This window comes from Lampetra planeri, chromosome 20 (genome assembly GCF_965212315.1).
Source record: "Lampetra planeri chromosome 20, kcLamPlan1.2.h2, whole genome shotgun sequence".
In the NCBI taxonomy this organism is placed as follows: domain Eukaryota; kingdom Metazoa; phylum Chordata; class Hyperoartia; order Petromyzontiformes; family Petromyzontidae; genus Lampetra; species Lampetra planeri.
Genome location: NC_136126.1, coordinates 5,021,386 through 5,048,392, shown reverse-complemented (window position 1 = coordinate 5,048,392; position 27,007 = coordinate 5,021,386). Strand labels below are relative to the sequence as shown.

Below are 27,007 nucleotides of genomic sequence, written 5' to 3'. Positions count from 1 at the left end.
CCCCCATCTCCCCCCCCCCCACCCAGTGTGGAAGTGAGTTGCATCGCTGTGAGTGTGATGGGTGGTGGTTATTTATTACATCTTGCCGAGCATGTCAAGAACATTGGTTTTTTTATTTCAACTTTTTCATTCACAAAAAAATCACACGCATCCCTCGGACGATAGCAAACGATGAGACAGCGTCTCCCGTCAGGCGATCTCATCAAAGCGGTGGGGTTTAGCGATTCACACACGCTCATAGAGATATAGATATGAAATGCACGTAGGGCAATGATATGAAATGGCTGTTATTAAACAGTGCACTGAACGAATAAATAAGCTGTAAATGAACAGTTAATTTAACTCAGTAAAATTACATTCAAGTTTCCTCGGAAGACCGTTCAAACGTTGATTTGAATATTGTAACATATTGCTGTACTATATTCATACACGGCAAGGGCAATGGCAATTGTTTGCATACTTTGAATGTATTCAAGTAAATTAGAATAGGTTTTCCCCTTTTTTCTGGCAACAAAACAGGTGTTAAGATGTTAAAACACCAAACTGAAACCTTTTACAAGGAATCATGTCTGCATTAACCACAATCCTTGTGGTCAGAATGCAAACAAAAAATATACTCTGATAATATAATGCATTGTCTTTGAAGCTGATTGGTCCACACCAGAGACAACTTTCTTTTGAGCCTAGTCTCAAAACGGTGTTAGACCAGAGGACGCCAAAAGGCGTGTATTCAAGTAAATGTCTTGTTATTAATGAAAGAAGACCAGTATTAATGCATTGTTTCATTTCAGTCCACCTTTGGTGTAACTCAGGAGAAATGGCACTCCAGACATATTCATGCACATTTATTCATATCTGAACGGGTCCTGGCATGTTCCTAGTTCACCAACCAACAAGTCGTGCTAAGGATTTCGTATTTGCACATTAATTGGCTCTTAAATGCCCCAGTATCTCCAATCACCTTACATCTCATCTCAATCATTCCAATGGCCAATTGTAGTTTTTTTAAGCCCAGGGGACCCACTGATAACAGCTGTCCCTGTGTGGCACAAGTTGTAACAGTCATTTCACAACTCGTATATCAAAGGCACAAAACAATAGATCACGTCAAAACAATCAAGCAAGTGTTTAAATTAAACATGGTATAAGGCATGCCAGCAGCCGAGTTTACTGTATATATACAAACTGTGTATATACATACAGCATGAGTTTTAATTTAACGGAAATGTATCCTCCAGGAGTCACTACATTATATTAATACGTGACTGTGAATAAAAGTTATTGGGCTCGGTCTGGACGTGTCACGAAGTGGGACGATGGCCAGCGGTGGCCGAGACTAACGACAGAGTGTCAGGCAAAGGAGGGATAACGCCCAAGAGGACATGCCCCATAACATCAGCTTGTGTTTATGGAGATGGTGCAATAACATCAGCTTTTGTGTAGTAGCTACATGGATCCTGGCTTTGCTGGACCATGCGAGAAGGCAAAGGCTTGGGAAAGCTTTAGTCCAGCAGTGGATTGATCAAGGCTCATGTCGGTGAGAAGGGATATCGATTCTAGATTTGAAGCTTTCGTGACTGCAAGGATTCATACTCTTAGGTTTTTTCAGTAAAGTCACGTAGGTAAAAAATAAAATTAATAAAAGTAAAATAAAAATTCACGACGTTTCGGAGGCAACACAAGCTTCCGTTTTCAGGTGGAACCGTCACAGCACGATTGCTGTATCAAGTCTCTTAGAATTTCTCTTTACTTGATACAGCAATCGTGCTGTGACGGTTCCACCTGAAGACGGAAGCTTGTGTTGCCTCCGAAACGTCGTGAATTTTTATTTTACTTTTATTAATTTTAATTTTATTTTTTACCTACGTGACTTTACCGAAAAAACCTAAGAGTAAGGGATATCGAGTTGATTTCCCACCGTTGCCTCACCCTTACCTCGTCATCGCTCCACGGCATCCTCCAGGCACAAGGTTCCTCTCCCCCCATCGCGATTAATCTCCAGGAATCTCTTCACCACCAGAAGCACGCCCTCTGCTGCACTCCATATCGCCAGCATCTCCGAGAGCGGCGGTTCTTAAACATTTTGCCGCAGCCTTGCATCCCTTTGGTTCTCAATCGTAACAAAAATAAAATGTAGAATGTGAATAAATACATAGGTTTGATTAAACAAAGTAGTTGTACTTACATGCCCGTGCCTAATTTGTGTTTTCGATTATTTCGATTATTTACCTTTAAAAAAAATTCACCCGTAAAAACAAAGTTTTTCACTATAAATCCTTTATATGCGTGGCGGCTAGAGTCCTCTCGTCCTCTGGCTTGAGATGGCTGCCACCTATGGGTCAGATGATTGTCTGCCAGCATTAAGCAATTGGTAATTAAATATTTAAATTTTTTTCCCTAAACAATGTAAAATATTGGGAAAAAATTTTCACGAAAATTAATTGTCATGCACAACGAGTCTGTGTGGAAAATGTCAGCTCGATTGGATCACGGGAAGTGGGTTAAAAAACGACCGAAAGATTTGCACGGTCGTAAGCAAGCAAGCAAGCACGCAAGCATGCAAGCAAGCAAGCAAGCAAACTTAATATAAAGGATTAAAAAATCAGGCCATGTATCGCACCCACCACGGAAAGGGCATCTCTCAAGCCCCAGCGGTTGCGTGCACCCCAGGTTAAGAACCACGGTCCTAGAGGAAGCGTTAACTTGAAAGTGTTGTACTGCAGTCCTCACGACCTATATCTTCTCTCTTTACCTATCGTCTCACTTCAAAGACAGTTCTCGTTGTCGCGCTCTGCACGTGCCGACGTGTGCCACGTGACGTTAAGGGTGATGGTTTAAAATAGATTTCGATTTAAAGCTTTCGTGACTGCAGGGATTCATCTTCTTGGTTCTTTCGGTAAAGTCACGTAGAAGGGAAGTAATAAAATAATAAAAATAAAACATAATAAAACAATTCTCACGACGTTTCGGCCACAACGCAAGCAGCCATCCTCAGGCGAAGAATGAGACACCCCAAGCTTGGAGCGTATATTTAAGCTGGGTTAGAGGGGGGGGGAGGTGGGAAGAAGAGCGCCTAAACAAAATAATTTGCATATCAAGAGGAAAGGTGAGAGACTCGATTAGCTGAGCCTTCTTGTCCCGGAGCTTGTTGAAGGATCTCAAAGTTATGTGGAAACCCTCCCCGTAGAGGCGGTTAAATTTCGATTTAAAGCTTTCGTGACTGCAGGGATTCATCTTCTTGGTTCTTTCGGTAAAGTCACGTAGAAGGGAAGTAATAAAATAATAAAAATAAAACATAATAAAACAATTCTCACGACGTTTCGGCCACAACGCAAGCAGCCATCCTCAGGCGAAGAATGAAACACCCCAAGCTTGGAGCGTATATTTAAGCTGGGTTAGAGGGGGGGGGAGGTGGGAAGAAGAGCGCCTAAACAAAATAATTTGCATATCAAGAGGAAAGGTGAGAGACTCGATTAGCTGAGCCTTCTTGTCTCGGAGCTTGTTGAAGGATCTCAAAGTTATGTGGAAACCCTCCCCGTAGAGGCGGTTAAATTTCGATTTAAAGCTTTCGTGACTGCAGGGATTCATCTTCTTGGTTCTTTCGGTAAAGTCACGTAGAAGGGAAGTAATAAAATAATAAAAATAAAACATAATAAAACAATTCTCACGACGTTTCGGCCACAACGCAAGCAGCCATCCTCAGGCGAAGAATGAAACACCCCAAGCTTGGAGCGTATATTTAAGCTGGGTTAGAGGGGGGGGGAGGTGGGAAGAAGAGCGCCTAAACAAAATAATTTGCATATCAAGAGGAAAGGTGAGAGACTCGATTAGCTGAGCCTTCTTGTCCCGGAGCTTGTTGAAGGATCTCAAAGTTATGTGGAAACCCTCCCCGTAGAGGCGGTTAAATTTCGATTTAAAGCTTTCGTGACTGCAGGGATTCATCTTCTTGGTTCTTTCGGTAAAGTCACGTAGAAGGGAAGTAATAAAATAATAAAAATAAAACATAATAAAACAATTCTCACGACGTTTCGGCCACAACGCAAGCAGCCATCCTCAGGCGAAGAATGAAACACCCCAAGCTTGGAGCGTATATTTAAGCTGGGTTAGAGGGGGGGGGAGGTGGGAAGAAGAGCGCCTAAACAAAATAATTTGCATATCAAGAGGAAAGGTGAGAGACTCGATTAGCTGAGCCTTCTTGTCCCGGAGCTTGTTGAAGGATCTCAAAGTTATGTGGAAACCCTCCCCGTAGAGGCGGTTAAATTTCGATTTAAAGCTTTCGTGACTGCAGGGATTCATCTTCTTGGTTCTTTCGGTAAAGTCACGTAGAAGGGAAGTAATAAAATAATAAAAATAAAACATAATAAAACAATTCTCACGACGTTTCGGCCACAACGCAAGCAGCCATCCTCAGGCGAAGAATGAAACACCCCAAGCTTGGAGCGTATATTTAAGCTGGGTTAGAGGGGGGGGGAGGTGGGAAGAAGAGCGCCTAAACAAAATAATTTGCATATCAAGAGGAAAGGTGAGAGACTCGATTAGCTGAGCCTTCTTGTCCCGGAGCTTGTTGAAGGATCTCAAAGTTATGTGGAAACCCTCCCCGTAGAGGCGGTTAAATTTCGATTTAAAGCTTTCGTGACTGCAGGGATTCATCTTCTTGGTTCTTTCGGTAAAGTCACGTAGAAGGGAAGTAATAAAATAATAAAAATAAAACATAATAAAACAATTCTCACGACGTTTCGGCCACAACGCAAGCAGCCATCCTCCCCCCCCCCTCTAACCCAGCTTAAATATACGCTCCAAGCTTGGGGTGTTTCATTCTTCGCCTGAGGATGGCTGCTTGCGTTGTGGCCGAAACGTCGTGAGAATTGTTTTATTATGTTTTATTTTTATTATTTTATTACTTCCCTTCTACGTGACTTTACCGAAAGAACCAAGAAGATGAATCCCTGCAGTCACGAAAGCTTTACATCGAAATTTAACCGCCTCTACGGGGAGGGTTTCCACATAACTTTGAGATCCTTCAACAAGCTCCGGGACAAGAAGGCTCAGCTAATCGAGTCTCTCACCTTTCCTCTTGATATGCAAATTATTTTGTTTAGGCGCTCTTCTTCCCACCTCCCCCCCCCTCTAACCCAGCTTAAATATACGCTCCAAGCTTGGGGTGTTTCATTCTTCGCCTGAGGATGGCTGCTTGCGTTGTGGCCGAAACGTCGTGAGAATTGTTTTATTATGTTTTATTTTTATTATTTTATTACTTCCCTTCTACGTGACTTTACCGAAAGAACCAAGAAGATGAATCCCTGCAGTCACGAAAGCTTTAAATCGAAATTTAACCGCCTCTACGGGGAGGGTTTCCACATAACTTTGAGATCCTTCAACAAGCTCCGGGACAAGAAGGCTCAGCTAATCGAGTCTCTCACCTTTCCTCTTGATATGCAAATTATTTTGTTTAGGCGCTCTTCTTCCCACCTCCCCCCCCCTCTAACCCAGCTTAAATATACGCTCCAAGGTTGGGGTGTTTCATTCTTCGCCTGAGGATGGCTGCTTGCGTTGTGGCCGAAACGTCGTGAGAATTGTTTTATTATGTTTTATTTTTATTATTTTATTACTTCCCTTCTACGTGACTTTACCGAAAGAACCAAGAAGATGAATCCCTGCAGTCACGAAAGCTTTAAATCGAAATTTAACCGCCTCTACGGGGAGGGTTTCCACATAACTTTGAGATCCTTCAACAAGCTCCGGGACAAGAAGGCTCAGCTAATCGAGTCTCTCACCTTTCCTCTTGATATGCAAATTATTTTGTTTAGGCGCTCTTCTTCCCACCTCCCCCCCCCTCTAACCCAGCTTAAATATACGCTCCAAGCTTGGGGTGTTTCATTCTTCGCCTGAGGATGGCTGCTTGCGTTGTGGCCGAAACGTCGTGAGAATTGTTTTATTATGTTTTATTTTTATTATTTTATTACTTCCCTTCTACGTGACTTTACCGAAAGAACCAAGAAGATGAATCCCTGCAGTCACGAAAGCTTTAAATCGAAATTTAACCGCCTCTACGGGGAGGGTTTCCACATAACTTTGAGATCCTTCAACAAGCTCCGGGACAAGAAGGCTCAGCTAATCGAGTCTCTCACCTTTCCTCTTGATATGCAAATTATTTTGTTTAGGCGCTCTTCTTCCCACCTCCCCCCCCCTCTAACCCAGCTTAAATATACGCTCCAAGCTTGGGGTGTTTCATTCTTCGCCTGAGGATGGCTGCTTGCGTTGTGGCCGAAACGTCGTGAGAATTGTTTTATTATGTTTTATTTTTATTATTTTATTACTTCCCTTCTACGTGACTTTACCGAAAGAACCAAGAAGATGAATCCCTGCAGTCACGAAAGCTTTAAATCGAAATTTAACCGCCTCTACGGGGAGGGTTTCCACATAACTTTGAGATCCTTCAACAAGCTCCGGGACAAGAAGGCTCAGCTAATCGAGTCTCTCACCTTTCCTCTTGATATGCAAATTATTTTGTTTAGGCGCTCTTCTTCCCACCTCCCCCCCCCTCTAACCCAGCTTAAATATACGCTCCAAGCTTGGGGTGTCTCATTCTTCGCCTGAGGATGGCTGCTTGCGTTGTGGCCGAAACGTCGTGAGAATTGTTTTATTGTTTTATTTTTATTATTTTATTACTTCCCTTCTACGTGACTTTACCGAAAGAACCAAGAAGATGAATCCCTGCAGTCACGAAAGCTTTAAATCGAAATTTAACCGCCTCTACGGGGAGGGTTTCCACATAACTTTGAGATCCTTCAACAAGCTCCGGGACAAGAAGGCTCAGCTAATCGAGTCTCTCACCTTTCCTCTTGATATGCAAATTATTTTGTTTAGGCGCTCTTCTTCCCACCTCCCCCCCCCTCTAACCCAGCTTAAATATACGCTCCAAGCTTGGGGTGTTTCATTCTTCGCCTGAGGATGGCTGCTTGCGTTGTGGCCGAAACGTCGTGAGAATTGTTTTATTATGTTTTATTTTTATTATTTTATTACTTCCCTTCTACGTGACTTTACCGAAAGAACCAAGAAGATGAATCCCTGCAGTCACGAAAGCTTTAAATCGAAATTTAACCGCCTCTACGGGGAGGGTTTCCACATAACTTTGAGATCCTTCAACAAGCTCCGGGACAAGAAGGCTCAGCTAATCGAGTCTCTCACCTTTCCTCTTGATATGCAAATTATTTTGTTTAGGCGCTCTTCTTCCCACCTCCCCCCCCCTCTAACCCAGCTTAAATATACGCTCCAAGGTTGGGGTGTTTCATTCTTCGCCTGAGGATGGCTGCTTGCGTTGTGGCCGAAACGTCGTGAGAATTGTTTTATTATGTTTTATTTTTATTATTTTATTACTTCCCTTCTACGTGACTTTACCGAAAGAACCAAGAAGATGAATCCCTGCAGTCACGAAAGCTTTAAATCGAAATTTAACCGCCTCTACGGGGAGGGTTTCCACATAACTTTGAGATCCTTCAACAAGCTCCGGGACAAGAAGGCTCAGCTAATCGAGTCTCTCACCTTTCCTCTTGATATGCAAATTATTTTGTTTAGGCGCTCTTCTTCCCACCTCCCCCCCCCTCTAACCCAGCTTAAATATACGCTCCAAGCTTGGGGTGTTTCATTCTTCGCCTGAGGATGGCTGCTTGCGTTGTGGCCGAAACGTCGTGAGAATTGTTTTATTATGTTTTATTTTTATTATTTTATTACTTCCCTTCTACGTGACTTTACCGAAAGAACCAAGAAGATGAATCCCTGCAGTCACGAAAGCTTTAAATCGAAATTTAACCGCCTCTACGGGGAGGGTTTCCACATAACTTTGAGATCCTTCAACAAGCTCCGGGACAAGAAGGCTCAGCTAATCGAGTCTCTCACCTTTCCTCTTGATATGCAAATTATTTTGTTTAGGCGCTCTTCTTCCCACCTCCCCCCCCCTCTAACCCAGCTTAAATATACGCTCCAAGCTTGGGGTGTTTCATTCTTCGCCTGAGGATGGCTGCTTGCGTTGTGGCCGAAACGTCGTGAGAATTGTTTTATTATGTTTTATTTTTATTATTTTATTACTTCCCTTCTACGTGACTTTACCGAAAGAACCAAGAAGATGAATCCCTGCAGTCACGAAAGCTTTAAATCGAAATTTAACCGCCTCTACGGGGAGGGTTTCCACATAACTTTGAGATCCTTCAACAAGCTCCGGGACAAGAAGGCTCAGCTAATCGAGTCTCTCACCTTTCCTCTTGATATGCAAATTATTTTGTTTAGGCGCTCTTCTTCCCACCTCCCCCCCCCTCTAACCCAGCTTAAATATACGCTCCAAGCTTGGGGTGTTTCATTCTTCGCCTGAGGATGGCTGCTTGCGTTGTGGCCGAAACGTCGTGAAAATTGTTTTATTATGTTTTATTTTTATTATTTTATTACTTCCCTTCTACGTGACTTTACCGAAAGAACCAAGAAGGTTTAAAATAGGTTAAGATATTCTTTGTGCGTGCTTTCACAACCAATGTTACGATCCATAATTGGTTTCTTTTGGGTTAGACAAATTATGAATGTTGTGTATGTGTGTCCATGTACACCACCCGTGACGGAGCTCGTTCAAATAAAAGTATTCCTACTCTGAATCAGTGCTTCTCTCGACGTCATGTGAACTGTGTTTGCCAATCGTCGGTCGCATGCAGCTTTTAATGATCTCATTTGTAAAGTTGATCGAAAGGCTTGCCGTGGTATATTTCAATCACTGGGGTTTAGGAAACTTCCACAGCAAACCATCAAAATGTGGGTTGCGCTGTCGAGCGTTTGCCAAACCACACACAGACGCTTCCATGACGGTTTCTCTCTTGAGTAATCCGTTCACCATCGGGCATTGGCTTATTTATTAGGCTTACTGAAAACATCCACTGAGAGTAAATGTTCACAGCATGACAGTCAACACAGATGTGTAACTCTCAGAGCTGTAATTTAGCCAAATAACCGCAGACCCAAATATAATTGTATCCGTTTTGTGCAGTCGTTTGTCACCGAGCTGAGACCGTTGACGCGATACCAGAGAATCCAGTTAAAAAATACAGTCGACAGCTGAAATTTGGACTCAAAACCCAGGATCTTAGGTCGACCAGCTCAGCACTTGGACCTCTGAGCTACCCGGTTTACCTCTCAATCCTATTATTTATTTTAAATTTCCCGCGACGAAATGTCACAGGCGCTCGCCGCTCACCCCTTGTTCGCTTTCATCTGGCGAGGTCCTCCTCGTCGTGAGCACACCGGCACTGCTCCCCGGCGTCGTGCGTCACTCCGAGGCCGCGCTTCATGTGGTCGTACACGGCGCTGCAAACGGCCGCGCTCGGGATGACGCGCGCGAACGTGGGCACGATGCCGCGGTAGAGGCCCAGCAGGCCGCCGCGCGCCCCCAGCTGCCACAGCGAGGCCCACATCCCGACTTGCGCCGAGCCCTGAGCACCGTTCAGCACGGCTGAACGAGACGGAATAAATTAATCGCCACCCGCCACTGAGTGATTTTTTTATTTCGCAAACGGGTTTTGATTCCTTACCCATACCCGGCCGCACCAGGGTCGCAAACGGGTACCCGTACCCGGCCGGGTATGGGTACCCGTACGCTACCCGTACCCTACCCGAAATGAGTGACAAACGGTTACTCACCGGTGACTCACGGCCTACCCGTACCCGTACCCGGCCGCACCAAGGTCGCAAACGGGTACCTGTACCCGGCCGGGTACGGGTAGCCGGGTATCGGGTAGGGTACTGGTATCGGGTACCCAGTTGCGACCTCTGCTATGAAACAATATTATTTTGGGGGAAAACTGCATTGGCAGTGGTGCACAAGCACAAACGATAACAACAACTCAACACTTTTGTGCATAGTACTGCCCAATATCTAAGTCACTCAACCACTTGATCTCCACTTTATCCAGGTCATTCATCCTTCTCATTCCACCTTCCCGTTGTCATAAGGGACAGTGTTCAGCTACGTGGACCTGGTGTTTGTTGGGCAGCTCTGCAGTCACATGTAGGGGTGGCACACAAACCAAGATGGTACATCTGCATGCCACTGATTTATTGGCCACGGTCCAAGACAGTCTGGATAACTGGTGCCCATATCCACGCGTGACTGATGGGCAGTGGAGATGCAATACAGTCTCATCGTTCACATCAGGACTTTATCTTCTTGGTTCTTTCGGTAAAGTCACGTAGAAGGGAAATAATAAAATAATAAAAATAAAAGATAATAAAATAATTATCACGACGTTTCGGCCACAACGCAAGCAGCCGCCCTCAGGTGAAGAATGAAACACCACCAAGCTTGGAGCGTATATTTAAGCTAGGTTAGAGGGGGAAAGACTTTACTGAAACCACCCCAAATGACAAGAGGCCCCACCACGTTAAGAGACCCACCTCCGGCCTGCATCCTGGTCTTGATCAGCAGCAGGGGGTAGCTGCCCAGCTGGGCACACGTGCTGGACACGGCGCCGCACGCCAGCATTGCCCCCAAGCCTGGCTCCGTGTGCTCAGTCTCGCAGTGCTGCAGCCACAGCTCCTTCAGGGTCTGCACCGCACGCACGCACCATGAGCCACTAAAGGAGACGTTTTTTTTGCAGCATTTCTAACATCTTGTTGTTCGTTACTGGCAGGTTGCCAAAACTGTATGGTACACTGTTCATCATTTGTTGTTGTGTGTGGAGAAATAAATCTCAGTGATTGAGGCATTCCTTAGGTGAGAGCGGTCCCTTCAGTTGAAGCTACAACATGTCCGGGAGGTTCAACCAGGACACGTGGTGAGCTGTCTGCCCTTCCCTCCATGAGCAAAAACCTTCAGTTGCATGCCACGCCGACTCAACCACCGGCGCTGCCCCAGTGAGAGGCTTCGCTCTCTCTGCTCGTAAGCCCCAACGATTAGTAATACACCTCACCCACTACTCAGGTATCCCCTGCCCCTCGCCTACATCATGAATTGAGCACGTGGCCAGAAAATACGAGATTGGTACTAAATACCAATATTCTCAAATGCTTCAGGGACACCGGGACAGCATTTCTGCAAGCGGCACCGTGCCAGCCAACCCAGGACACTTGGGAGATGTACCTTCACTGAGCAGCAGACGTTGGGAAAAGGAGGCACCACCGGCAAGATATATTGATGATCATCGTCGATGATAACGATGTTGGGCATAGTAATAGGTTTTTACCCTTTCAACTGGTACAAAAACTAACACCTTTATACAATAACCACAACACAAGCAGTCAAAATGCAAACAAAGAGAAACAACTCTGATGATGATAATGATATGCACTGTCCTTGAAGTTGATTGGTCCACACCCGAGACAGCTTTTCTTAGAGCTTTGTCTCCATTGGTGTTGGACCAGATGACGCCTTTTTGCAAACATGATGCCTTGTATAAAGGTGTCAGTTTTTGTACCAGTTGAAAGGGTAAAAACCTATTACTATATTTTGCCACTGGTAAAGGAGGTCTCATAGTGATGTTGGGCAAGCAGGTTAACATGATGCGGAGGAGGATGGGAGGATGATTGCAACGGCGATGTCACCTCATAGAGCGCTAGGTCGATGCCAGCGTGAGGCAGCAGGGCGACCATGTGTGGGGTGAGGCCCTTGTAGAACGCCCTCCAGCCCTCGGCCTGCACCACCTGCCTCGCGCAGTCCACCATGCTCGCGTACTGCCCCGTCGTGCGCAGAGTGAGACGGGTCCTCAACACCTGCACGCGCACACAGAGATCAGAGATCCCCTGTGTAGCCTTAACAGACTGTAGGGGCAAGTGCTGTTAGCGAGCACCTATGAAGGCCGGAACGGTACACGAGGGGGTGGGTGGCCAGCACCACGCCCGACCGTCTTTGTCTCCCCAGTGGCGATGTTTACACACCGCACCAGGTACTCATTATAGGCTGAGTCGACCTAGGGGAGGCTCAGGACCGGTTCAGATAATCGTCACTGGTGTTAGCCGTGAGTGGGAATCGAACCCGGGTCGCCAGGTTCATAGCGCAGCGTAGCGCTAACCGCTACACTACCGCTCCCAATACACACACACGCGCGCGCGCACGCGCGCCACCAAGATATTCATTCATGCAACCGGACCGTACTGGCTTCACCATTGCTGGGCGCTTGTAGATTGTGTTTCTATCGTTGTCATCAACTGTTCACGGCCCTGAGACAGTGGTGGAAACACCACTCTCCTATGGCAGGAGCGAGTCTCTCCTTAGGTTAGCCACTCTGGACTTCCACAGAGAGTGGTATCTATTGTACCGACCTCAGCGGGATGATGGGCTGAGTAAACCCTCCACCAGATGTTTAACTCGCAACCATTCCGATTGCAAGCCGCTCGCTCTACTGCCAATAAAACCTGGCCAGTTTACATAGCTGGGCATAGGTGGTGTTCAAAGTGTGATTGTGAGGTTCTGTAAGTGACTCAATCCCTAAGGGAGGATCCCATGGGGGAGCCTCTAGGGCAGGGGTCGGCAACCTGCGGCTCCGGAGCCGCATGCGGCTCTTTTGAACCTTGACCGCGGCTCCGGGGCGGATGCTAGCGACGGGAGGAGGCGCACTGTGACACCTGCTCTGGCGTTGCCGCTGCTGACAGGTCGCCGCTCCGCTCCACACTGCCCGCCCGGTGACAGGCAATAACGTTGCCGTTGCTTTGTCACATGTTTGGAAGAAGTAAAAACCTTCCTGGGCAGCAAAGAGCTCACCTTTGCTGAGCTGGAACAGCCAGAGTGGCTGGAAAAATTACATTTTATGGTAGACATGACAGCACATCTAAACACGCTAAATACAACCCTTCAGGGGAAAGGAGGCACAGCCCTGCACATGCTGGAGGAGGTTTTGGCATTCGAGCGCAAGTTGACAGTGTTTGTCAAAGATTTACAGAGAGGTACACTGTCTCACTTTCCCTCTTTGAGAGAGTTCAAACAAAGTCATGATACGATAAATTTGGAATATTTCAAGTCTGCAATCACCACAATGCAAAGTTCGTTTGGGAAACGATTCTGTGAGTTCAGAGAGGAAAAAACGACATTATCCTTCCCTGTCACTCCCCTGGCGATCGATCCATCCCTATTGAATATGACTGCATTTGCAGGTGTAAGTCAACCTGATCTTGAGATGGAACTGGCCGATATAGCCGACAAAGATATATGGGTGTCCAAGTTCAAATGCTTGACCGCTACTCTTGAGGATGTTGCCCGTCAGAAGGCCATTCTGGCTCAGAATCATAAATGGAGTGATATTGAAAACCTTCCCAAACAGGACAAACTTGTATTCGAAACATGGAATGCCATCCCCAACACTTATATAAACATGAAAAAGTATGCATTTGGAGTCCTGTCGATCTTCGGCTCCACATATGTATGTGAGCAGGTCTTCTCCAACATGAACTATATTAAAAACAAACATCGATCACGCCTCACAGATGACAGCTTGCAAGCCTGTGTGAAAATGAAGGTGACGTCTTACAGCCCTGATGTGCAGACACTGTGCACTGAGGTTCAGGAGCAAAAATCCCATTAACCAGGTAATTTAGCTATTAATTTGCAAAAATATATTTTACATTGTTAAGTGAAAAAGTCCTTTTTTTATTCAGATTGACAGCTGACTGCACGATCCTGTATATAGCAATAAGGTAAGAAACAATATATGCAGTGTTATATTTGTGTAGTACCGTCGAATACAGGTCGACACCCGGGGTTGAGGCACACTGAGGTTTATTACAACAACCGTCGTGACATACACACTTGAGGGGGTATCGGCCCCCTCACCCGTCTTTCTGAGGACACACCTCCTAGCTAACCCTAGCCTGCCTCAGAGTCCTCCTCTCGTGGACTAGGGGAGGCTATCTTGGCCCGACACTGGTCAGTCGGGCCCGGTACTCAGAGTCCAGACCAACACTGGCTCTGGCTCTGGCACCACACCACTGGCTCGAGCCTGCGCGGTCCTGACAAGGACGGCGTAGCAGGGGGAGACCAGGGCTCTATCTCGGACGTCTTCCGTCTTCTCTTCTTAGCTAACCCAACTCTCCCTAGCCCCCCGATACATTCCCCTTTTATACATCCCCCTCCCTGAGGGGTGGGGCCCCGGGGGATCGTAACGTCCGAAGCGCGGACGTCGTAGAGGGCACCTGCCCGTGCACTGACGTAGCCCCGCCCACTGTGCTAGTTTCCCGTTGGATCCCATACATATCAGCTCGACACATATTTCCTCCGTAAGACCCCTACATCTGTTTTAAATGTTGCAATGGTTTTGCGGCTCCCAGTTTATTTTTTCCTTCGGAAACGGGTCCAAGTGGCTCTTTATGTCTTAAAGGTTGCAGACCCCTGCTCTAGGGGGTTGTGTGAGCAGAGGAAGAGAGGGGGGGGATAGTCCATGGGTAAGCAGGAACCTTTTAAGATCAAGATGTCACAATAACTAAAAGCCATTGATGCCACCTCACCACGCCGAAAGCCTACTGCTGTTCTGAAGGCCATACAGGACATTCAAATACTATTTACAGGACACACACTAATGCACACCTCGATCACTCCTAAGACTGCCAGAGGCCCTTCCAGTGACAGGAGTGACTAAACAAGTGTTGGCAGGTCAAAAATGATTCCCCACCAGTACCCGAGTAGTGTGGCTAAGATGCTCGTAGTGATGGATGCGTATTTTGTTTGCGGTTCATTTGGAAGCAGGAGGCTGCAAGTGGCTGCGGCCACGTGAAACGATGCCCGGGGGTGCCGTGGTGGCTAGTAGATGTTAACTACCTCGCTGGGTGTACAGGAGGTCGTGGGTTCAATCCCAACCCTGACGCCCATATACTTGGAGTTTGCGTGGATTGTTCTCCGGATCTTCCGGTTTTCCCCTCCGCATTTAGAATCAACATGCTTTTAGAGTATTTGGCTGCTATAAATGTCCACGAGATAAGCCACTTCGTAGAGCTATCATTTGTGATAGCCAGGTCGCTTCTGAAAAAGAACCTCATATCTCAATGGGCCTTGCTTGGTAACATATAGAAACAACTTTTCGTTCAGTTTTTCATGGGCCATAGATTCCCCGACTCTGGGCCAGAGCATGGCATTCCTCCAGTGACGGTGGTGGCGGTACCTCCAGCGGGTAGACGATGGAGGAGGAGACGCCACCGGCGATGCAGCCTGCGGCAAAGCGGTCGCTCGTACTGACTCGCTGCTTCTCCCCGCGGAAATACTTCTTCAGCTGTTGAGACCCGCGAAAGGTCGTCGTTAGCAACAGATTACATCGTCCCCCTATTCTACTAAATCCAGCGCGAGTGAGCGCGCGTTCGGGGGCTGGAGAAGAGGGGGTGGACTTCCGAACGTATCGCTTCTTTGGTAGACATGTGGTGTCTGTTCATTCAGGAGAATTGCAAGAAATAAAAACTGACTTATTTTATATTTTGGTTCTGCTGGGGTCTCTTCTTCTCTCCCTGACCCACCTTCCTCATCTTCCCCTCCCCTAAAAATACCACGCTCCCGATCGTTGCCCCTACATAAGTATTTATTTTCAGCCAAATCTTATTTTCATTGCCTTGATACTGGCAAAAAGGTCCCATAGATATGCATACATACCGTCTGGTACGAAGCTCATATACCTTTCCAATCCCAACAAAAAAATCCCAGACCTGTGTAGTTTTTTAGGTCAAGATCTCCAGTGAAATTCGTAAACTTGCCGGCTCGCGTTGAGTTTATTTTGTGTGTGTGTGTGTGTACGTCACCTGCTCGTAGGTCATCTGCATGATGGCGGACTCGGGCAGCATCTTGACGACGTTGGCTCCGTTCCCCCTCCAAAGGGCGCGCAACCCGCCCTCGCGGATCATCCTCCTCACGCTCTCGGCCATGTGCAGCGGCCGCTCCGGAGTGCCGCGCACCTTGGGGGCCACGCGCGCACGCACGGAACCAGCGCGCAGTCGGCGTCTCGAGGGCACGGCGGACGAGTTTCGCAACTCGTACCGTATATTCTAGGCGTGCGCGTACCGTGCCGTAACATCCCTTGGCCCAGGGCCGCTGCCACGTGGTGGCTTCCCGACGGAGGATATTTCACGACGCCAGGTTGACTGAGCGTTAGGGGAAGCGTCGACGTGGGAGCATAGAAGCACTACTGTACAACAATGGATTTCACTGAACTGCCCTCTGTTGCCCACAGCGCAGCCAGTGCCGTGAGAGAACTATTCTTGGAAGTTGAAAATATCAATATCATAGCACAGACCCGCAGCTGCCTGTCACAATTCACCTGTTCGGAACCATTAAGAGAATTAATGAGGCCTCCACACGTGGTGTCAGTTGTGGGGGTTGTTTGATCACGTTTCACCACGCTGGTCAGTGCGACTTGGCGAAGGGTGGGATTGGTTCAGACACCCCCACGCCACTGGTGTCAGCCTTGGCCAGGAACTGAATTGAGGTTGCCGGGTTCATTGAGCAGTGCGCTCACCACTGTGCCACCGCTTCAACCCCATGTCAAATTATACGGATGGTAAAACAAAAACGTATTTTGATTCTGTCCATAAATCTATAGATTCACATTAAATGCGCTGAACGTATTAAAATCGTAATGTGCTTCAGCGTCAGAATGGTGTTCTGTTCATGTTAGAGGGATGTGCCCAATGTCTCTTATGCCCTTTAAAAACAATTATTATGGTTAAATTTTGAATTAAAGCTTTCGTGACTGCAGGGATTCATCTTCTTGGTTCTTTCGGTAAAGTCACGTAGAAGGGAAAAAATAAAATAAAAAAAATATACACATTAAATACCCACTACAATGACAAACGTTTAAAGCGATTTGAAGCATGTTTTATATTTTTTTTGGGGGGGGGGCAGAGCTTTGTGACGTCATATTTAAGGGGGGGGGGGTCAAAAATCGTCCAAAATCGCGTGACGTCATTTATGGACGGCCCCATACCTGCATCTCCACGCGCAGGCGCAGTAGTGGCGCGGTGCTCGAGTAGGAGACGGCGCAAGCCCCGCCCCCCGCCAGGAGGTGGCGCCACCACGTGACGCCATCCTCGCACTCCTGCGGAATGATGAGTCCGTCGCCAGCGTTGAAGATCTGCAAGGTCGACGGAAACAAAGATCACGTGACCCCCCCTCCTCCTCCCCCGTGTGTAGCCTTAAAAGTCACGTAGAAGGGAAATAATAAAATAAAATAAATAAAAATAATTCTCACGACGTTTCGGCTACAACGCAAGCAGCCGTCCTCAGGTGAAGAATGAAATATACGCTCCAAGCTTGGTGGTGTTTCATTCTTCACCTGAGGACAGCTGCTTGCGTTGTAGTCGAAACGTCGCGAGATTTTTGATTTTTATTTTTTTATTTCCCTTCTACGTGACTTTACCGAAAGAACCAAGAAGATGAATCCCTGCAGTCACGAAAGCTTTAAATCGAAATTTAACAGACTGGTATTCTTTGTTCTTTCGGTAAAGTCACGTAGAAGGGAAATAATAAAATAATATGAATATAAAACAATAAAATTCTCACGACGTTTCGACTGCAACACAAGAAATTATTATCAGGTGTGAAAACCACAGCAATAAAATGTGTGGTTTTCACACCTGATGATGATTGCTTGTGTTGCAGTCGAAACGTCGTGAGAATTTTATTGTTTAATTTTTATTATTTTATTATTTCCCTTCTACGTGACTTTACCGAAAGAACCAAGAATATGAATCCCTGCAGTCACGAAAGCTTTAAATCAAAACTTAACAGAGTGGTTGGGGCAAGTGCTGTGAGCGAGTGGCGGTACCTGTGAAGGGCGGCACGGCACACAAGGGGATGGGGTGGTCGACTATCACACCAAGTACGTGCTCATTTGAGGCTGAGAAGACCTCGGGGAGGTTCAGATAATCGTCACTGGTGTTGGCCGTGAGTGGGAGTCCAACTCGGGTCGTCGGGCAGAGCACAGTGCGCTAACCACTGCACTACCGCCCCTCACACACACCCCATTTTCAATTTGGCACAAGGCCGTAATTATAAGATATATTGGGGAACACACATTCCCCCCAATATTCAAATATTCTCAAAATGTCCCCCCCAATATATTGCTATAAAATAGATTTCCGTTTATATGATTGTGGTTATGGTTGTACTTTATTAATCCCTGATCTCTGCCATTACATACAATGAAACAAGAAAAGGTAAAAAAGAAAAAACATTGCAATGTAATACAAAACACTTATAGACATTATTGTAAAAAATAAATAAAAAGTCCATCCTATGTGGTACTGAATTTTTTTATATTTTAGGCAAGAAAAATTCGTTTTCAAATTTAGATTTTTTTTTTCTGGGGGGGGACCCTCAAACCCCCTGGAAGATTTGGTCCCCCCCAATGTTGACTCCATGGCTACGGCCTTCACGGTTTGGGTGATTTTCCATTGGCTATTTGCCGTGTTCAGCTGGCACCACGCCATGAAACTCTGGCGTCGCAAGACATCCGAATTCATCTCTGGGCCAATTGGGGCCAATTGGGGCCAGGGGTGGGGAAAATGACGTGTTCATTGTGTGTACACTACGTCATCGGAACATACAGTGGCAGCTCCTGCAAAATCTCTCAGGGGGGGCAAATGTCTGGATGATTGATAAGGATAAGGTCCACCCATGCAATGGATAAATTAACAGCTTAAGCATGTAAAGGCAACTTCACTTCTTTAATATTCATGAAAAATAAAGTGACTCTTACAATACATCTTGTTTGTTTCTATACTCACTATTAAAACAAACCACTCAAGTTTATTTTATTAAAGATTCCACTAGGTGGCGACAAATTATATTGTTGGATGAAACGTGCTTACGTATGATGACGTAAGCACGTATGATGACGTAAGCACGTTAGGGCGAGCCCTCCTGGAAGCCATAGAGAATGCATTGCAGCGCCCCCGTTCGAAAAAAAACATCTTTGAATGTAAGTCTATGGGACCACTCGGGGCGATTCTCAGCTGGAGGGAAATCGCCCAAAAAGAGGCGGTACTCCACAGAACGTAGCATGACGCTGATTGGACTATATCCAGAGGCACAGTGACGGCTAGCGTGACTCTGTGGTTGAATGACATTGGTGGTGCGTCGCCCAATCGCCCTAATGAAGAAACCGCCCCTGGGAACATACGTGTACGTCATCAGTTTTTTTCTTCAGATTTCGTTCCAGTGACATCCGGGTACGTCATTGTCGGATAAACATATATGCCTCTAGCCTGGACTTAGAATCATCCGGGTCTGTCCTGGTCAGCGACCTGGAATAGACATACACCTCTTGCTACGGCTGCAGGCAATCATCACAAACAACAACCAAAACGCGCGGAGTGGGGAGGTCCCCGCTCAGCCGTGGCTCGAGAAAGGGCTTTCGTAACTACACGTGCGCACGGCACCGGTGTGATATCCTCGTTCGGTGTACGAGGATCGCCTGCGTCGACCGGCGATAGTCATTTGCCCGCGACGCTCCGTGTCCTAGGGCAGGGGCTCTGACCATGGAGTGGGTCCAGCGCTGCACAATTTGCTCCATGCTGTCGGCCGGGTGCAGCAGGTAGAAATCCAGCCACTCGTCCCAGTCGATGGTGGACGAGCCATCGCGGTCCAACCTGTGGGGAGGGACGAGTGGGGAACCTGCGTGAAGGAGTCGTGCGCCTGCGCGCGTGCGCGTGAGGACGCTGGTGCGAAGGGGCCGTCCATAAATGACGTCACGCAATTTTGTACGATTTTTGACCCCCCCCCCCCCCTTCGTCACACGGCGTCACACAAAGTCAGACCCCCCTCAAATATGACGTCACAAAGCTCTGCCCCCCCCCCCCCAAATAAAACATGCTTCAAATCGCTTTAAACTATTGTCATTGTCGTGCGTATTTAATGTGGCGCTGCACTCTGGAGAAAACATTTATTAAAAAGTCTATTTAATTAAGTAGAACGTGTTGTCTATATTTATTTAAAGTTGCGCATTTCGATGTGACGTCACATTTCTCACCCCCCCCCCCTCGTCACACATCGTCACAAATGTCTGACCCCCCCCCCCCCTAGGTGCGTGACGTCATTTATGCACGGCCCCGAAGTGCAGGTGGGGAGCGGTAGGGCAGTGGTTATGTATGTTGAACTTTTTTCGCGCCGTATGTAGCCAACCGTGCGCGGCGCTCCAATACCCGGCGACCCGAGTTCGATTCCCGCTCACGACCAACACCAGTGACAATTTATCTGAACGGGTCCTGGGCCTCCTCTAGGTCGACTCAGCCTCAAATGAGTGCCCGGTGCGGTGTGTTAACAACGCCACTGGGGAGATAAAGGCGGCCGGGCGTGGTGCTGGCCACCCACCCCCTCGTGTGCCATGTCGGCCTTCATAGGTGCAGCTCGCTAACAGCACTTGACCCCAACAGTCTGTTACAGGATATATGGGGGGGGAGGGATCTTTGTCTTTAATTTTTGGTTCTTTCGGTAAAGTCGCATAGTTAGAGATAAATTAAAATAAAACAAAATAAAACAAAATAAAGAACCAAAAAGTATGGATTCCTGCAGTCACGAAAGCTTCAAATCAAGATCTTTGTCTTTGTTTTGACGCTGAGCGTAAGGTCAATTCTCCCAAGCGTGAGACTCAGCGAAAGGGAGCAAGCACACCCGGTGAGGGGTGAGGGGTGGGATTGTTACTTGTGCAGGAGAACTTTCGCCCGACGCGGGTTGAGCGCGAGGCCCTGCTCCTCCACTGCTTGCTTGATCTCCTCGACGCTGAGTTTGCCTGCCCAGACCGCAACCGCAAATCGTCCACGCGTCACGCACGCGGGAGGACCGGCAACACGCGGGCACTTCGAACGAGAGGAGAGCTCCAAGAAAACGCCAATCGCAGGAGAATTCCATGGGCCTCGCTCGATACATTACGCTCTTTAAGAGAGGCATTTAAGTGGCTTAAAATAAATATAAAATGTATAATCGCATACACGTTTTAGTGGGGTTTTTTTTTACCAGAATGGATAATGTATTAATATTTAATTTAAAAGTATATATTTTTTATTACTGTATTTATCGTGCCAATTGTTTACCCATAAAAGTCTCAATGTGTGTCTCAAGACTTTTTTTCTGGAGCATCGGGATGTTTGGCCAATACTATTAATGGACGTTTGACTTGCCGTGGGAGAAAACACGAACTGAGTAGGTAGATTCAGCTGTGCTCACATTTGCAGCCCCATTCCAACAAGACTGGGCAACATTAGGCGATCACCAATATCAGCTTCATTCTTTTTTTCAGCAGTGAATTTTTCAAATGTTTTTTTTTTCGCATTGCTTTACTCACAAATTGGAATTTGATGCTTTGCCGTATTTAAGTAAACACCCTGGTCTCGATGGGCTCTTATTAAAATTATATAATATACAGCCCCTTTTCGATTTAAAGCTTTCGTGACTGCAGGGATTCATCTTCTTGGTTCTTTCGGTAAAGTCACGTAGAAGGGAAATAATAAAATAATAAAAATAAAGCATAATAAAATAATTCTCACGACGTTTCGGCCACAACGCAAGCAGCCGTCCTCAGGTGAAGAACAGGTCTATCGGAAAGACAGACATACCTGTTCTTCACCTGAGGATGGCTGCTTGCGTTGTGGCCGAAACGTCGTGAGAATTATTATATTATGCTTTATTTTTATTATTTTATTATTTCCCTTCTACGTGACTTTACCGAAAGAACCAAGAAGATACAGCCCCTTGTACTCTCACTTGATAATATCTACTGAATATCTACAAGTGCCAGAATTAGAGTGGAAACGATTTGGTGTTAGCCGATATACTCTTGTACATTATATCATAATGCACGAACACAATAGTTTACAAGCCTTCGTCAATCAACTGTTGGACAAAGGCCTCCCCAGGCTGTATGAGTCATGGGAGTTGCCTGACCATAGTTGAAGAGATGGTGAAGGGGAGCGACATAGACCTGTCGCCATATCACAACACCAGTGCTTATCGCGTGGATATTTATAACAGCAGTCAAATACTTTGAACGCATGTTGATACTAAATGTGGAGGGGTGGAGGAAAAAACCGGAGGACTCGGATAAAAACCCACACCATGGGGAGAACAAGCAAATTCCAAATATACAACAGCAGGCGTCAGGGTCGGGATCGAACCAACGACCTCCTGGATACCTGACGAGGTAGTTAACATCTCCTAGCCACCGTGATGATAATGAGTGAGAGAGACACGCAAACTCCAAATATACAGCAGCAGGCGTCAGGGTTGGGATCGAACCCACGAACTCCCGGATACCAGGCGAGGTAGTCAACATCTCTCCAGGCATCATAGCACAGTGCGCTAACCACTGCACCACCGCCTTTACCCCCATTATAATACCGTACTGTTTACACAAATATATACGGTACTGTACAATTAAACCAGATTATATTTTAATGCGTCATTTACCGTTCTGTGATTAAACATCAAAAAATAATTTCAGTCGGGGAAATGAGGAATGTCACACCATCTTCTTGGTTCTTTCGGTAAAGTCACGTAGAAGGGAAGTAATAAAAGAATAAAAAGAAAACATAATAAAATTATTATATTATTTTTTTTATTTTTATAGTATATTATTTTATTATGTTTTATTTTTATTATTTTATTACTTCCCTTCTACGTGACTTTACCGAAAGAACCAAGAAGATGAATCCCTGCAGTCACGAAAGCTTTAAATCGAAAAATGACATACCATCCACATTTTTATCGATTGAGGAAAAGACAGCCTTGAGTTTGTCCCTGCGTCTCTCCAGGAAAACGCAGAACTCTTCGTAGTCGAGTTGGTGATTCCCATTGCTGTCCGCCTCCCTCATGAGCCGCTACGGAGAGAGTGGAGACAGGACAACGATGGTCTTCAACATCGAGATGTCACCGTGGCCCAAAGCGTGTTGATACCACCATCACCACCATCACCACATTGACAACGCTTCCCACCGTCTGCCAGACCATGTGCAGCAGTTGCGCAGAAGACACACACGTACTCTTTGGTTCTTTCGGTAAAGTCACGTATAAAGATAAAATAATAAATTAAATAATAGCATACTACGACGTTTCGATTGCAACACAAGTAATCATCATCATCTCTATGTATCTTTGTGATATCTGCCTGCTTATGTCTGTCTATAGTTTTCTGGTTAGATTTTTGTTGCTATTTCTTTTATACCTGACGATGATTGCTTGTGGTTGCAATCGAAACGTCGTAGTATGCTAGTATTTAATTTATTATTGTATCTTTATACGTGACTTTACCGAAAGAACCAAAGAGTAATTCCTGCAGTCACGAAAGCTCCAAATTCATATTAACACACACGTACCTTCCAACATGCGCCCTAAACATATTCCAACAGCTGCCCCTTAGGTTTTCCTCTTGGTCACGAGCTTTGTAGGGCCCATTGTAATGCCTGTCCCGGCAATCCCGACCCTACTGCCAATCCCGCATGACAGTCTTAATTTTTTTTACTAATTTCTTTACAATTGCTTTGTTTTTAGTTTATTGTCCTTCCCCCGCACCCACGATCAGCTTGGTTGGAAACGTACGGTGCGAATGAAGTTCAACATAAAACGTAATTAGCTGTCAAATATTTATACCGTACCTGTAATTATAATTTTCTACTGTATACAACACCGGTCTCATCACAACACCCTGTGCAAGCTGCTTTACTAAGGGGCCGTCCATAAATGACGTCACGCACCTAGGGGGGGGGGGGAAGTCAGACATTTGTTACGATGTGTAACAAGGGGGGGGGGGTTGAGAAATGTAACGTCACATCAAAATGCGCAACTTTAAATAAATATAGACAACACGTTCTACTTAATTAAATAGACTTTGTAATAAATGTTTTCTCATACAACATCAGAGTGCAGCGCCACATTAAATACGCACTACAATGACAATAGTTTAAAGCGATTTGAAGCGTGCTTTTTTTGTGGGGGCAGAGCTTTGTGACGTCATATTTGAGGGGGGGGTCTGACTTTTTGTGACGCCGTGTGACGAAGGGGGGGGGGGGTCAAAAATCGTCCAAAATCGCGTGACGTCATTTATGGCCGACCCCTAATACACGTGGTTGTGGCACTATGTTTGCTGTGAGTGGACCACAACATATACGAATCAATAAATATCGATTCGTAAGCTCACTCTATACAGTACTGCATACGTACATCACATTCAGGGTGTGTGAGTAAATGTTGTTATGGAGTAAGTCGCGTGCGGGCGTTACGTATTAAGTAATATAATGGAAGTTGTTACAAAATAACCTGTTATAACTTGAGTATATTGCTTGGAACTGTTGAGTCGAGTTCACACGTGGATACTATACTCAGATATTTGTGAATGCAGTGTTTGCACGACAGGGTGCATTCAAATTTGAAATGAAATTGGCAAACTGCATTCATCTATTGAAATAAACTAACTGTCGATTCAAAGCTTTCGTGACTGCAGGGATTCATCTTCTTGGTTCTTTCGGTAAAGTCACGTAGAAGGGAAATAATAAAATAAAAAAAAACATAATAAAATACTATATTATTATTATAGTATTTTATTATGTTTTATTTTTTATAAAATATTATATGATTTTATTATGTTTTATTTTTTATTATTTCCCTTCTACGTGACTTTACCGAAAGAACCAAGAAGATAAACTGTGTGCACTTGCCAGGTAAGCAGTGTGTGTGTGGCACACACTGGGGTGAAAGTTCACCCACCGTCTGGGCGCATCTATCAATGGATGGCGTCGTATTAGCACGCATTCGATGCAGTGCAATGCTACATTTATACAAAAGGACCTTCGGCTCTGCGAGTAATAAAAGATGCTGTGACCAAAGTGACAGGGTGCGTTTGCCAGTGGCCACGTGTGTGTTGTAGCAGCACAAGTTTCGTGGTAGCGCTCGGCTGCTCTACGAACCCGGCCGCCAGAGTTTCATTCCCGCCCACGGCCACCAGCATTGGTGACGATTATTTAAGCCGGTCGTGGGCCCTCCCCTAGGTTGCCTCAGCCTCAAATGAGTACCTAGGTGCGGTGTGTAAACATCGCCACTGGGGGGGGGGGGACACAAAGGTGGCCAGGCGTGGTGCTGGCCACCCACCCCCTCGTGTGCCGTGCCGGCTTTCATAGGTGCTACTCGCTAAGGGGGGTTCATAATCAACGTTTTATAAATGTGTCGTAACCCTCCACCACCCGACACGGCCAATCAGCAAAAAAGTGTCACGTTGACATAAGACAAATAGTTCACTGCTTTAGCCCACCGGTGTGATGAAGCGTGAAACCACAGCATGTACCATTCTGGCAAATTGCCCGATGATGCTGGATGCAATTACCAGCGAAACGTCGTACTCAAAAAAAATGTGTAAATGTTGTGGTTTCACGCTTCAACACACCGGTGGGCTAAAGCAGTGAACTATTTGCCTTTTGTCAACGTGACACTTTTTTTGCTGATTGGCCGTGTCGGGTGGTGGAGGGTTTTAAGACACATTTATAAAACGTTGATTATGAACCCACAGGGCTGGATTGCTGCCCCCGTGCACAACATAAACGCTGTCTGCAAAACCTGTCGAGGGCTGTAAAGTGGGTGAAGTTTTCTCACGCGATGTGGCACGTGAAGTGAACGGCACTGCGAACCTGTGCACAACATCGATCAACGATGTGTTCAACGAAGCCGCTCGCAAAATGACTCCACAATCCCTCGTGTAGTTTGTGCGTTATCCCAGCAATACTTGACGGCGCCTATGGCTTGCTGCTGCGTCTCTACCTGCCCTGACCCCTCCCATGGGTTGAGCCAGCAGTGTCGCGTGTTAACGTAGCCGGCTGGAGAGACATAGGCACTATGAGACATCTCCTTTACCAGTGGCAAAATATAGTAATAGTTTTTTACCCTTTCAACTGGTACAAAAACTGACACCTTTATACAATCCATCATGTTTGCAATAACCACAACACAAGCAGGCAGCCAGGCACGGTGCTGGCCATCCCAACTGCTGGGCACGCACTAAGCCCAAACCAAGCCAGCCTTCCATAAGATGGCTTTTGGGTTATTATTGTGTCGTTGAACCCACCACCAGCCGACGCAGCCGTTGAGTGTGAGGTTTGTCACGTAAACAAAACGTGGCAATTCGTTACGCGTGCCGCACACCGGTTGTGTTGGAGAGTAGAACCCCACACCGTTTACAATTCGAGTACGACGTTTCGCCAGCAATTACACCTCGCACCATAAATATAAATACGCATTCATATTTACGCGATCTAACCGGCCGCAAACACTTCTTATCGTGGATAAACATTGGTCAGCGAAAGCCCACGTCGTTAGCCAGGTTCAGCCTCGATAGGCACCCGCTCGCAGCACGCGTTCGTGCAAGGGCTGCTAAACCGTGCGCATATCTGGAATTGCCGAACGAGTTAATCTCCACGATTAGCAAACCCACGTGCGCGCACGCTCTCGATGTGATGAGCTGGGCAACATTGCGGCACAGAAAGCGCCAGTCTGACAGAACACCGCATGGGGCTCTCAATTCGCCGGCTGCGGTGTTGTCACACGCGAGCAGCAGGCAACAGCAGCCAGCAGCAACAGCAGCGCCTGCCGCCGACCTTCCGACAGTCGGCAAGGGGTCATTCGCACAACGCGCCGGCCGTCTGCCCGCCCGCCCGCGAGAAACGGCGGAAAGGGTTTGTCCGTCCGACTCACCTCCTCGTCCCCGGGCAGCAGGGTCATCCCCATGGTGCGCAGGCCATTCCTCAGCTCCTTGAAGTCAATGCGACCATTGCCGTCCGTGTCCAGGCTGTGGAACAGCTTCTCTGCCCTTGCCTGCAGTGTCGTCGACATTGTGCGAGGGTTTGTCTCCCAAATAAATAACAAATCTGCCACGACGGTCACTCGCTGCTGCTGCTGGTAGGGGGGGAGGGGTCAGCAGGTGTGCTAATTAGGGGTCACCCAAATAGGCTGCTAACGGTCGGACGATGGTGGAAAGCTGCACTGGCGAGTGGGAGAGAGAGAGATCCTGAGAAGGGCATCTGCATTGTCGCTCTT

General features: G+C 46.6%; 1 protein-coding gene across 1 annotated transcript; it reads right to left on the bottom strand.

Moving 5' to 3' along the window:
* Nucleotides 1-1,779: 1,779 nt before the first annotated feature.
* LOC144724325 (mitochondrial adenyl nucleotide antiporter SLC25A24-B-like) lies at nucleotides 1,780-27,007 on the bottom strand. Its single transcript, XM_078603354.1, has 11 exons — nucleotides 26,666-27,007; nucleotides 22,683-22,809; nucleotides 20,639-20,726; nucleotides 19,476-19,587; nucleotides 16,923-17,069; nucleotides 15,742-15,894; nucleotides 15,117-15,224; nucleotides 11,575-11,742; nucleotides 10,429-10,579; nucleotides 9,233-9,487; nucleotides 1,780-2,102 (listed from the first exon to the last, which is right to left on the bottom strand). Exons 1-10 carry the CDS (start codon nucleotides 26,801-26,803, stop codon nucleotides 9,246-9,248), a joined length of 1,434 nt encoding a protein of 477 aa, XP_078459480.1. The 5' UTR covers nucleotides 26,804-27,007; the 3' UTR covers nucleotides 1,780-2,102; nucleotides 9,233-9,245.

Bases quoted from the DNA above. Each gene is read 5' to 3' on its own strand.
- LOC144724325 (XM_078603354.1), bottom strand. From the start codon at position 26,803: ATGTCGACGACACTGCAGGCAAGGGCAGAGAAGCTGTTCCACAGCCTG. The intron at 20,727-22,682 runs GTATGTCATTTT...CGGTCTGGGCAG, and splicing joins AATCGATAAAAATGTGGATG to GCAAACTCAGCGTCGAGGAG. The intron at 17,070-19,475 runs GTCAGAGCCCCT...TCGACCTTGCAG, and splicing joins AGCGCTGGACCCACTCCATG to ATCTTCAACGCTGGCGACGG.